This window comes from Gopherus flavomarginatus, chromosome 3 (assembly GCF_025201925.1).
Source record: "Gopherus flavomarginatus isolate rGopFla2 chromosome 3, rGopFla2.mat.asm, whole genome shotgun sequence".
Lineage (NCBI taxonomy): Eukaryota > Metazoa > Chordata > Testudines > Testudinidae > Gopherus > Gopherus flavomarginatus.
The window spans coordinates 60,381,410-60,395,775 of NC_066619.1; the positions used below are offsets into that span (position 1 = coordinate 60,381,410).

The window sequence follows — 14,366 nt, forward strand, 5'->3', positions numbered from 1 at the left end:
AAGATTACACAAGATACTTGAATGGGTATAGTTAAAGAATTCAACCTGCATTTTAATGAAGGGTGAATCCCGTGATCATTTCATCTAGTTTTCATTTACACTACATCCAGTTACCTTATGTGACTGTTACGACAAAGGGTATACCACTCATCTTGCTTATAAGATAGCTGCTATGCAGTGAAATATAGTAGCCAATGGTAAAATATAACTCAAAACTTGTTCATGAGAAAAAATTAGGCACAAATTTTACATGAAAAACCTTCTGAAAAAGATGAAATGATATTTGTTTCCAACTCAGATCACATGTAATGAGGGCAAATTTTACAATTTTATAAACACAAATCCTAACTATTTCCCCACGAATATCGAGAAGTGAGGTAAGGGAATAGTACCAGTTTGTTAACTAGTCAAAGGGCAGAAGCATTTCTATTTAATAAGCCAGTCAAAAGACTACTTTTATAATCCAAAAGCAGACAGATACACATCGGACTACTACAATTAGTATATATTTTTTTCTTTGTCAAGAAGAGAATTTTACATGTGCTACAAAATATACTTTAATGATGACTTAGAAGGTTTTCTATGCAGTGCACCTGAATATTGTAATGGGAAAGATGAAGTGAACAGGATGTCACCAGTGCCAAAAATTGGATTCAAATTTCAGAAGTCAGAGTCATCTCCTCATGTTGACTGATAAGACACGCTCCCTATCCTTCCACTTCTTGATGATGCCTGAATAGGCTTTTCTGGAGGCAGTGCTTCTTGTCAGTGATTAACAAGTGGAACCATTTTCGAATGGATACATTTTCTTTGTCTATCTTTTGTTCTCCTCCTTACCACACATCCCTGTTACCCTCACTCCATTAGCCATTGTCCTCACTTAACTCCACTGCCTGTGCTACTCTTTGTACAAAGAGGTGAGACCATATCTCAGAATTTGGCCCCAGACTGTAAGCACTTTGGGGCAGGAATCATGTCTTTCTAAGTGTTTGGGTGTTGTAAAAATAATAAGTTATAACAGTAAAAATATAACTATTTAAACTTAAAGAAAAATATAAACCAAATAGTTTGAATGATTGCAGTTATATGCAATTTGATAAAAAGAGATGAGCTTTTGGGATTTAAAATAGAAAGCAAAATGGTTATAACAAAATGTTCTCTTCTTTACAATTATAACCAGTCTGATAGCCCTGACTCAGAGTCCCTGTTGAAAATGTTTCCAATATACATTTCTCTCCATTCAGGGCCAGCTCCATGTTTTTTGCTGCCTCAAGCCAAATAATTTTCCCACTCCCCCCGGCCTCACCCCAACTCCGCCCCTTCCCCACCCCATTCCAACCCCTACTCCAGATCCCCAGCCCCGCCTCCTCCCCCGGGTGTGCTGCATTTCCCCTCCTACCCCTCTCTCCCAGAGAAGCGGAGCAGTGGTGCGCTTGAGGGAGGAGGTGGAGGTGAGCTGGGGGGGAGCGGTTCCTCTGCCCTACCCCCCGGGGTTACTTTCTGTAGCCCTTCCCATGCCCCCCACCGCCACAGCTCACCTCTGCTCAGGGCCAGCTCCTGGCTTTTTGCACCCTAAACCAAAAAAAAAGAAGCCAGAGGGCCGCCCCTCGGAAAGTGCCGCCCCTGGCCCTGTCTCCGTTTTTAAATAAACAGGAGAAAATATTTCTCACAGTTACTAACTGCCTTGTGATTTTGCCCTTCCAACAGAGTTCTGTTATCTATGGGAGTTGCACACACATATCTTATGGTATAACTAGGCCTACTGAATTTAATTGTTCCAATACTTACAGTGTGACATGTGTAACGTGAAGAATAACTACACAGGCTGGACTGTACCCTGTTAGATTTAGTAGCAATATAAGCTTATATCAAATCTTACTTTACTTGTCTGCTACATTTTAAAGAGTATTATTTGACTGGATGGTAGTGAATTTTGGACTATGTTGTGTTTGAAGAAGCACATGAGCTCTAAGAAATAAACTGATACATCTCTCTCTCTCTAGTGTCATACTAACTGTTACTGTGTGAATTATACTGATGATAAAGATGTTGCTATGAACTAACACATCACTACAAAGGCTTAATCAATTTACAACATTTACATAATTATAATAAGCAACTCTGTATTGAAAGTGTTTCATTTACATCTCTAAATTTAAGTCGTTAATGGAAGTCCAAAGCAAAGGTAAAAACCAAATGTAAAACACAATTTTTCTTCGTGTGACATTTATGCATGTGAAAGCAATACTATAGGTTGGTTGGTGTTAGCCTATTCCATGGTATCTAAAAGATCTTGCCTCATATAGCTTACAATCTTCTTTCCCGTAATATGAACACCTCAGTGCCTGACTGATTTTTTCACCTGACATCAAATAATGCCAGCTGCATTCAAAAGTCAGTCTTGTTTCCTGTTTTGCATCCCCCACAGGCTTGTTCCAGCTGGCTAGCTTTCTTGAGAAGATGGGAGCAAGTACCTGCCATAGCTACTTCATTTACAAGCCTGGCTCAGTCTCCCATTGGTCAGAAGATGGTTCAGTGTTAGAGGAAGGATGCTGCTTGGAGAACATGTCTCTGTTTCATAGGGATCTGCAGATCCGAACTCCCTCCCAGACCTAAGCTTTTGATTCTTTATAACAGAAGACCAGCTCCAGATGAGGATAGGGAGCACAATACATCTGTGGACTTCCGTGACTACCCATCACATGAAGGTTTTTCTTTCTGGCACAAGCATTTCTGAGCCTGAGGATCCACTGGGACACACAAGGATGTGAATTTGTTCTTCATTTCATCCTCCAGGCCTCTCTCCTGTAAAGCAGGCTGTGAAGGATTGGAACCTAGATGGTCTTGGTCCCCTAACTCTCCATGATTTAGGGGAAAGATCTGCACAGTTTTAAAATGTCCATGAAGATCATTTAGGACAGAAACAGATACAAGTCTGAAATAGCAGGATTGTGGAATTCCAAATAACTAATGGTGACAAAGTGCTGCCTGAAACAATACATTTTCACCTAATGTAGCCAATTCAAACCTTCTAGGGGAAAAAAGTTATATTTAAGAGGTAAGAAAGAGAAGTGGTATCTGTAAATCTATGGCTAAAAGTAAAAGGCCAAAGTTCCAACCCTTCAGTCTTTATTCAACTCTGCATCATAAGGCAAGGTAAACCTATCTCTGCAGGGCTCTAGAAGTGGTATGCTGTTTTGGTTACTGAGTTATAGGAAGACTTAAACCCTTTCATCCCTTTCAAGAGATCCACTCTGCAGTCCTTGGCAGAGGCTCTGAACCTGTCCCACCAAATAGTTACATGCAACAAAAGGAAGGCTGCCATTCTGTGTTCCAGTTGGGAACAGGTTAAATCCTCATTGTGTGTCCCAGGATGAGTGAGGTTAAAATAGTCTTTCAATTCTAATCCACTGCAAGCAGTCCTGCTCTCCCCCCCCCCAACACACCTAAATCATTTTCTCTGTCCATCCTTTGAACACATGTCTTCTCTGGCTTTATCTAGTTGAAGGTAAGCTTTCACCTTTCTTCTTCTTCTTTTGCAGAAGGAAGACTGCATCAAAGAACTCAGGTCCCAGGTGGGAAGCTCAAACAGGATATAGGTCCCACATACTTCTGCTGAATCAATCAGATGCCTCCTCTGTGCACTTGTTTTGATTGACACTTATTTGGGACTTTCAAATTCAGTTCTATATTAACTTGTTTTCTGAGTTCCTGGAAAAAATTAATTTTATTACATCTTTTGTGGTACAAAAGATAGTTATCTTCCTTTTTCACAGTGTCTAGTTCTATTATAGCAACATCTATTTATTGCCTTGACTGTTGTGCTGAAAGACAAACATGCATGCCCCTTGTAGGCCACATTAAAATCATATTCTGATATACAGACACCTTAGTCTTATCTCCCTTTTACATCTAACTCAAAATCAGTAAATAACTGAATTAAGCCCACTTTACAAGGGAAGCAGACCATGAACTTTTAGGCATGAGAGTCTCAGATTCCTCAGCTGATGCCATTATTTAAAAGAACAGGTGAACACCCAATTGTGAAAATCAAAAGTCATCATTCCTCTCAAATAAACAGAATTATGTGCTCATAAAACCATATTAAGTCTTTAAAAAAGAAGTAAAATGATATTTGGAGACACTTGAACAAGTCAAAGTAGACCAATAAATAAGAAAAAAAAATATGTCACTGATTTAGAAAGGGGAAAATGAACTATTTTTGAAAGTCTTAACATTATTACTTGCATGTAACTAAAAAGATTTTACTCCATTACATAGCTTCTCAATGGATTGAGAAGCATACTTGAGTGATTGCAAAACCTACTTCCTTATCCTTTGCTCCATCATTTATCTTCTGCTGAAGTAGATTTATGCAGTTACTTGTAGTTAGTCCTTCTCAGACACCAGTAGTTCCCCACAAACCATTGTGCCAATTTCCACAGCCCTTTCCTTGAACTGTTCACACCCTCTTTGATAAGGCATGGATCTGATGAGGACTGGTATAGGTATATGAGTGCATGCACATGTGTAGTTGGAAAAGTCATGGCGTTAAAAAAGAACCCTTGCTCTCTAAGGACTGTGACTTATCAAAATATTTCCTTTTAAGGAACAGGCCCCAGAAAGAGCCAAAGTGCTTCTAACTACACCCTGAGCCCTTTTTAAGCATTGAAAACAAAAATGTATGTGCTGTAAACTCTTTTGGCAAGTTTACCTCTACTAACTTCATTATTTTGTATGTGAAAAGAAAGTCCATATATTTTTGGACAAAATGTTTTCTGAGTTGACTTCTCAAGTTCTTGAACAAGCTTTCCTCCTTAGCAGTAACAAAGGTACTCAGAATAGAAGGACCTATATCATTTCAATGTGATATCTCCCATTCTCATCTGTGTATAGATTTATTCACCAGCTGCTAAAAGAATATATGCTTATTGAGACTTAATTTACTAGCTGGCGTGGGGAGGTGGGAACAAGACAGGAGCAGAAAGGGATGACAACACAAAATAGGATTCATACATTGGACAGACCAATCTGTATATTTCATATCTGGAGAAATACTAACTTGTAAGGGATGCAAGAGCCCACCTAAGCCCTAATGCTGTTTGGTATACAGAATGTCTATCACAATATATACACTAAGGATGCGCTAACACTGACAAAGATTTGAGCTGATTTCTTGTTTTAGTTCTGACCATAATCATGCTTTTTCATTCACCTCTCCCACTCTGCCTTCCCAGATGAGTTGAGACTGAGGGCAGTGAAAATTTTCTCCAAAGCTGACACATATGGCTATCATGAATTGGACAGCATACAGTGCTTTGTCCATATTTTGGTTATCACCACCTGCTCAGAAACCTACAGGTCATTTCTACAACACACACAGCCTCTCCCTCAGTCTGGTAAACTACTGTCCTGAGTCTCTTTCTCAAACATGTGTCCAACATGACAAGACCACTTTAATTTATAAAAAGTAGTGAAGCTGAAAATACACAACAGGGTCAACTGCAGTTGGCAGTTGTCCTAGGGAGAAAAAAAAAAGCAGAAATGGTGGATGTCTCATCAGTAGCACCAAATGCCATGAAACTATTGTCAAAAAGGAGATATAGTTCCTGATGGAAAGGCCAAAATAGTCATTCTGGATAAATATTTTATCCAGGTAGGAGATATTTCTCTTCTTAACAAGAATACAGCTAGTTAAAGAACTTGTCTGAGGTCAGATACTTTAGAGTTGACTTAGAAGTTATTAAATAAAAACATAATTTAACTAGCTCAGAAATGTACATTCCTATTATTCAAATTCCTAAAATCTGACATTAGTTTTTGTTAATCTGTGCATTATCATCAAGGACAAACATGAACTAGAAAGTAACTCACCCAGAAAATGTTTAAATATCTATTTTATTTAACAGTTTTTAAAACTTTGGTCTCTCATGAACACAAGCCTTGCCCCCTCTTAAACTCGCCAGACACATAAATTATGCAAGCTGAAACCACTTAGCCATTAATAGATATCAGACAGTAGAAGAATATGATTTAAACTTCTTTGTTTAATATTGTTTTAAGGCAGATTAAGTTCATTATAAGTTCATTTTAGGGCAAAAGCTGCTAGAGGATCAGTTCAAATTAGTTTAAAGTGCAAAATATTTGCATTTAATTTGATTTAGGTATTAGTTGAAAATGTCTCATTGGAAATAGGAGGTTCTGTCTGTTGGCAAGACTCATCAGAAGAATGGTAGCATTTGTTTCCTATATCAAGTTGTACCTTCCGTTCTTTCATTGTTCCACACTAAAGTTTCTTTTAATTTATTGAAACAAAATCTATATTGTAAAAGCAGTTAGAAGAATTAAAACAGCACCAACAGCTGCTTAAGCAGCATTACTCATTTGACACTGAAGGTTCTGTTTTGGGATACAGAATATAAAACCATTTCCTCAAGATATTTTGTGTTCAGCATAAAATATTAAAAATGTCTCATTTCCATGAGATCTGGTGGGAGTTCATGACAGATGTGTTTTTTCTTGTTTTAAATTGTACAGCATTATTGTGTCCAATTAGCCCTGATGATTTACCCATGACAGCATGAACTTCATGAGAGGAAAGAAAAAGGTAGATGATCCGCTTAGAGCAAACAACAAACTGGGCTAAGATAGTGGGGGAAAGGCGCTGATTTTAGGTGTTTTACAACAAATGCCCACAAGTAGCCCAGAGAGTTTTCACTTATTTATAGACCGCCATATGATCCATCATTTTGCCTTTAGCACTACAAAACAGACAGCCTTGGTACAAAGTGTTCTCCAGGTGTTAGCTTAGCAATTGTGTCACTATTTCTTATTTATACCCTCTGTCTAGTAATAGAAGACAAATTGCTATAAATGAGGTATTTGTGATTAAACAAGTCTTCTAAAGACAAGAAGGTGGACAGCTGAGTGTCATTACCTTCTGTGTCCCTTCTCCAGGCCAAGAACCAGGATTATAAAACAACATTTACATGAAAATCTGATCTGGTCTATGGCAGTCTTCATATCGGAACTTTCAATTTCATTTATCTTTCTGAAGATTTCCCCCCTCTTTGGTAATGGGCCTGGAAGAGTCTAATGTAAAAAAAAAAACAACCTTGTCAAATGTCTTGTCTGGTTCCTTAGACCATACTGACAGTATTAAAGTCTGCTAATAGCAAGAGTTGTAATTATGTGCTAAGGAATTTACAAGGCAACATTTAAATCACGTAGCCACAAGAAAAATAAAGGTGATAAATGAATATGATAGCAAATGAATACCAAAATCATCTGCCTTAAGTATGAGTAAAATTTAAAAAGTTAAGATTTGTAAAGTTTCAATTAAAACATCTACACTATTTCTTTCACCTGATTGTAGCCCCATATGGCAAGGTCAGCCCTTTCAGTGAACAAACAGCTCAGTCGCCTCCAGTGTAGCTGTTATCTTCCTCAACAAGGGGAGACATTTGGCACAGCCTAAAGCTGGGGCATGAACCCTGGCTAAGCTTAAGACATTTATCTGACAGCATCAGCTGACACTCCACAAACACATTTGCTCTCCATGACCCCAGAGCATTTGTGATTAATCAAAAATGTATCTTGGATCTTGAGAACAAGCTACAAGCAGGCACACACACAAAAAAAGAATATGCTCTAGATCTCGCTTATCGACTCAAGAGGTATATTGAATTTAGAAATAGCAAATAGAATAAAATGATCAATATGTTCTCACTTGTCCATGGAAGAGCAAACTTTACCCCTCGAGCAACAAACATTGATCATGTAAATGTTTTTGGAGCCACTTTCAAGTAAAGAAAGTAAAAACATCACTTTTTTATTTTTATTTGTTTTGGGGGTGGGGGAGAATAAAAGGGAAGAGTCACAAAGGTGTGTATGCTATAACTTAGTTGGAAAGTGTATAAACATTTAAAGATATGAAGTACATAACATGCAACACTACTGCAGTCTTTTTCACTATTCTGTACTGCTAAAACCCAGTTTTGGTAGCATGTTGCCAAGTGATCTTAATAAAACATTATGAAGGAGACTTTAAAACTTAATGAAGGCACATAATCTGCTTCAGAGAAAACTCCCTGCCTTAATTTAAATGAGACAGAGTTATAACATATCCCTCATGTACTGTTTACAATTTATAATTTATGTCTTTCAGTTCAAATACACTACTTTCTGCAGTCAACTGCTAAATGATATGATTAGCATTTGAATACTGTAATATTCTACTTCTCAATAGTCAGAGTAGTATGAGGCAGTGAATTTCTATTTTAATACTTTTTTATGCCACTTTCTAATAAGAATACTGAACTTTAATTAGGTATGCAGGAAGAAATTATGTGTCCCACCCAAGTTAATTTGAAGATGGTTATATCTTTATAAAACTCTCCACAATTGCACTTATTAAATCTCATTCTTTCTTGATTACCTACTGCTTAGGTTACAAGTCTTTTGTGCTCATACAGCACTATCATTCTACCAGAGAAAAACTACTGTACGTGCTCTGGTCCCTGTTGGCACGACAAACAAACTTTCATAGCATGTGATCTCTCTATAAAATGGTGGTACTAATTAGAAGATATAAACTCATGCTGAGGCATGATATGAATTGGCTTTATGCATCTACTAAGCTCACAGCAGTATTAGATTTATGCTGTTGATGGCTTGAACTAATATTCAACTAAAAATTTACACATTTTTAAATCTGCAGAAAAATGAAATAAAAGTGATTGTATTTATCGATACAATTCAGCAGAACCTCACTAATCCATACTCCATTAATCTGCACACTTTACAAAGAGCACAAGAAGGCAGTCTCCTCACTTTTCAGCAAAGATTTAGTAGCAGAATACCGTAGTGAAATCCTATATTAATATTATTTATTACTTATATACCACTTTTCCGTGGACAGATCTCAAAAGGCAGTACAGAAGGGGTGGCAGGGGGAGGGAGGGGAAAGGGGTTAAATGTGGAAACAGAGGCACAAAGAGGTGTATTAGCTTGCCCAGGGTGTGTGAGTGATAGAGCCAGTCAAAGGCCAGAGTCCAGATCTCCTGAGTCTCTATCCTGTGCCCTAGTTACTGAACCAGATAACAATATATCTCAGTACACTTACAAGCACATTGTGGAGCATTATAATCAATAATTAAAACTAGTTGCTACAAATTAGGCAACAAAGTACATCTTGTAATGCATTTTTGTTCATTTACGTATGTCCTTTCTAACAAAATTCAGTAGTTTACAATGGGTTTCCTTATCAGAGTGAACTAGTGAGGTTGCAGTGAACCCCAATTTCAATCTCACTCAGAACACTGTGTACATATAGTCTTGCAGGGTGCTAGCCTCCCATATATTTACCTTAGTGAAACTCTTAAAATGTGAATTGTTAGCACTAGACATCACAGCTGTATGTTTTGACATCCATGGTGAAAATGAGCAGAAAATCTAACTGTTCCATATCAAGAAGTATTTTTACTAGTACTAATGTGCCTTAAATACCTTGTTCCACAGATGAGTAGCCTGGCACCTGCTGCATGAGAAATAGCCAATTACTGTTCAGTGTCTCTAATTTTCTGATTCAATTAGCATGCTTCAGAGCTTTCCAGTTTAATTGCAAACTACTTCACAGTTAGCTCTCTGATTAATCATTGCCCATCTGCAAGCCATCGCAAAACTTAGTGGAACAAATTTGTGTACTTTGGAATGCTGGGAGCTTAGCAAATCAAACTTGTTTTGGTATATAAAGCTTTAATTTTGTTTGCCCTTTTCAGCTGCACTTGTAAGAAGCTCTGTACTGATTAAACAGGAAGTCCGGACAATAATATGCTACATTATGCATATAATTACTGTAAATACAGACGAGACTGTAGAAACATCATTTAAGGTTAGGCTCTAACATGTATGGAGTAGAGGTCAAGAAAACACATTTGGAATCAATTTCTTCCCATTACAACAGAAAGCAAGTATAATAAAAATAAACATGTGATGTAACTCTAACACCTGTATCCATGCTGGCATTTTTGTGTTATTAGGTTCTTACATAGTCACAACTGAATATTTCTTTTCTTCTTTTAGTTAACAGTAATTAACTTTTAAAAACTTTGCGGAATGTACTCAAGAAGTTTTACTCTGTTGATTCGTGTTTTTCCCACGTATTTTCAGCTTAAAGAGTGGAATATTTGTTATCGGGTAATGTTAGAAAACTGTTCTTTTTTTGTTGTAGCTGCTTTTCTTTGTGCATATTGCTACAACAACAACAATAATATACAGTGGCCCCCATATAATTTCAACATTTTAGAACCATATTATTTATAAGGCTAAGTTTTCAAATGTATGTGCGTAAACTGCATGTACAAAATAGCTAGGCAACTATAATGATACAATGGGAAACTGGAAATTACATACAGAATTACCTATTTTGCGCACACATACATGCAATTTTTGAAAATTTAGCGTTATGGGCCTCAATTCAGCAAAGTGCTTAAGCACATGCTTATCTTTACGTAAGTGCCTGAGACATCAATCCTGAAAGGTGCTCAGCGCCCTCAACTTATATTCAATGGGAGATAAAGGGTGCACAGCACCTTACAGAATTGAGCCCTAAGTGATTTGCTGAATTAGATACACTGCACATTAAGTTTTCCTAAAACCTTTTACTGCAAAATGATACAAATAAATTTTTTTTCTGCATTTTAGTAAGAGAATTTTTAAAGATTCTTTTTTTACACAAACAAAACCAAAAAAACCCATCTTGCTAAACTCTTGTATAATAATGAAAATCTTACCCAACCAGTGCAATGTGCTCTCCAATTTTACATGCCATCTTAGGGTTTTATGAGTGGAAATAATATGAATGGAAATAATTACCCTCCTGCAACTTTACACCAATACAACCATATTAGCTTATGTGAAAGCTGAAGAAGCCAATATGTTACTACTTAATAGAAGGCTGACTGTAGGATTTCAACGAAGTCCTGAGATATTGAACTTTAAAGTGCTGAGCTTTTTAGGTACAGAAAGCTATTCTAAATCATTTTTACAAGTTCTTAAGGTTTCCTCAAAGCCACATACAGTTGGATTCGTGGTAACTAAGGATGCATTCAGAGAACTACCTCTACAGGTGGAGGGAGATAAACAATAGTCTCAATAGTGTTTACAAATGTCTAAAACATTTCTAAAATAGCTTTTCTGTCTTATGTGTGGCATATGCAAAAATCATGGTGGTGTGATGTGGTTTAAAGGTTTTATTGACACTCTCTTGGAATAACCTGAGTAACTCACCAGTGATTTCTCCCCTCATAGTTAATACAGACATTACAAACTCATAGTCAAAAAAAAACAACAACCCACCTTTGATGTCACCACATACCAATGTGAGTCAACTATTTGAACATACAAAGCATGAAAGTATACTTGCAGAGTAAAGGTTTTGTCTTTTATATATAAAAGTGGATTATAAATTTAAGATATGTACATTGGATTCATGCTGAGGTACATGGTTTACTCTGTGGGAAACAGAAATGAATAGAAGTGAATTTTGCTGGTCTTTCAAGAGTCCTAAGTGTTAGAAGTTATTTTTATCCTAAAGTCAATGTAGCTTCTATTATCTGTTCTGTTGAAACATAATCATGTTTAGCTCATCTGCTATGTACAGCTCCCACATTAATGGTGGGAAAATTCAGAAAATGATGGCTATTATACCATGCACCCAAACTGTGATTTTATATAGTGTCTCAAACTGAAGTGAATATCATCTAAATCTTTACAACATTGCTTAAAAATTTTAGCCACATGATGCCCATTAAAGTCAAGGCAAGATATGTAGCTAAAACCCTGCATTACACTTTGATATATACTCCATATATGGGTTATAGTCTCAACTCAGTGTGCGGGAATTTGTTTAGAATTCTGTGGCCATGCTATCCTATCACTCCAGGAAGCAGGACTGTATTATTCCCATTACTTTCATTGGCAATTTATTCATGTCTAAATCTAATTCACAACTGCCTTCCTGGGATGAGATTCTCACCCCCTCTCTGGCCCCTTTACACTGCGTAAAGTAGCCAGAGTAGCATAAAAGGACTCCAAAAGCCTCAGATCCAGCCACTGGAAAATTTTCCTGGCATGGAAACGAAGGGCTGCCAGCTGCCCTGCAGGGACCACCTCACAAGCTCTGGCATGGGGTGTGTGTGTAGAGGCATTGCAGAGGGGATTTTGGGCAGTCAAGAGGGCTGCTATAATTTAGGTTTGAGAGCTGTCAAAATTACATCAAGGGCCACTCTGGCCTCAGAAACAACCTAGAATCAGAAGATCCAAAGTCTTTGTCCCCCTATCCTGGGTTGCAAGTTCTGTGCTGAGCCTCTAAGGCCTTGTACTGCCACAATAGCTATAGTGGGATAACTATTCTGCTACTGTTATTCCAGTATAGTTTTATATTCTGGAATAACTCCTCCATGCGGACATTATTCCAGAATGAAACTGACTGTGTTCTAGAATAGTTACTTTGCTTTGAAAGCAGAGTCATTATTCTGGAATACGATCACTTTTATTCTATAACAGAATAGCTATGCTGGGAAATGGCCCCATGTGGACCAAGCCTAAAAGGCACAGCATGTAATCTTACCTCTGGTTACCAGTCTTGTCCACAGACTTGCAATACCACCTCTTTCAATACTTTAATCCTACTTATTAACTGTTTTCCTTCAGCCATAACCTCCTCTTCTCTTCCTTCCCTTTAATTTCATTTGTGATGATGATTTGTGACTGTCAAGAATCCTTTTCCTTCCTTTGCAGATTTAAAATATCTCCACAGATCTTCCTTTTCTCTTTAGTTTGATTGTCCCACTTTATGCTAATGTGTAAAAAAATGTATGTAAAGTAAGTTGCATTATAGTATATAAGTCCTCAGACTGGTCAAAACTGCTCTTTTCTTTTTTGTGTGTAAATTTAAAAAGTAAAGAAAAATTTTTTTTTTATAAAATGTTAAAATTTTGGTTTTTTATTCAAATCCTATTTTTTCTTAATTTTAAAAAGTCTCTTTTTTAATTAAAAAAATGGCAAGGAAAATTAATAATCTGAAACAAAGTTGGGGGAAAAAAACCTGGTCTCACTTTTTATTTTCTCTCTCCTTTTTCCATTAGACTTTGTCAATTTTTCACTGGAAATTTTTCACTTGATCTAATTTAGAAAGAGAAAGTTAAAAGGTATGGGACTGGACTCGATGACCTCTCGAGGTCCCTTCCAGTCCTAGAGTCTATGAGTCTATGAGAAAAAGTGTTACTTTTAAAAATGAAAGTGTTATTTTCTCCATATTTCTAGTGGGGAAAAATGATTTCACATTTTAATACAATTTTGAAATGAATCATTCCTTGAAAATAAAAAAAATGGAGTTTTTCAATAAAATGTTATTTTGAAAATGTTTTTTTCCCCCCAAAATATCCACTTTTTTGGATGAAATTCCTTTTTTTTGTACTAAAATGCTTTTCATTTAAAAATTGTTACCAGCTCTATCAGAATTTAAGGAAGATAACTAAAATACAATAAACTAAGAAGAGAACAAACTTGCTTCTAATGAAAACTGCTGCTTCCCTCTGTAGTCCAGTGCCAGCACTCGGTAACACCTTTTCAGTTAAGCTTGACTGTGGGAAACAGGAGAAAGAGGCGTGTTTTTAGCCCTCTCTATCATGCACCTATAAATCTCTCAGCATTAGAGAGTCCGGGAATACACAGTTAAGGGAGTTCAGCTACTTCGCCATGGCCAGGTGGAAAGTGACACTTTACTGGCACCCCAGCCAATCTCAATTCCCATCAGCCTCTGCCAAGGACACAAACACTCCACTATAGGCTATCAAGGCCATTAACAGCAATGTTCCCTCCAACTCAGTGGCTGCTCTGCAAGATTCCCAAGTCAAGAGAAAGTATAACTGTAAAGAATTGAAAATTAGGTCAAATCCTGCAATTTAAAATGCACAGGGGACTGCTGTGCCTGCAAAGAGCCTAAGTGAAGTCAACAGGCCCTACACAGATTCAGCAGACTGCTTGTGCATTGTAAATTGCTGAACTTACTTTTTTTTATTTCAGTCCAGTGTGAACAAAAAATAACTGACTCAAAGAATAACTACATAGGTGACCTCCACATATCATGGGGTGCCATTCACAAACATATTAAGGAAATAAAGACCTTGTTAGTTATTCCCCAAAGATCTCAACACTCTGAGATCCTATAAGCATGTGGCAATCTGCCTGTTATCAGACATATCGAGCTAAACTGGGAAACAAATTTAAGAAGCCATGCTCCATAAGATTTATGCCAAATTCTGTATATAATGTATTCTGTGCATGCGCTGTAGTTTTACGCA

At 37.1% G+C, this 14,366-nt stretch overlaps 1 protein-coding gene across 6 annotated transcripts in view; it reads right to left on the reverse strand.

Moving 5' to 3' along the window:
- Nucleotides 1-14,366, reverse strand: part of FAM172A (family with sequence similarity 172 member A) — a 368,850-nt gene that overhangs the window by 31,214 nt on the left and 323,270 nt on the right. The window contains exon 11 of one of the 6 annotated variants that reach the window (XM_050943918.1): nt 7,025-7,092. The exons of the other annotated variants lie outside the window; for them this stretch is intronic. Within the exon in view, the coding sequence (XP_050799875.1) occupies nt 7,040-7,092 (53 nt within the window). The 3' untranslated portion in view covers nt 7,025-7,039. Of the gene's footprint in view, nt 1-7,024; nt 7,093-14,366 lie in introns of those variants that run through there. 6 annotated transcript variants of the gene reach the window in all.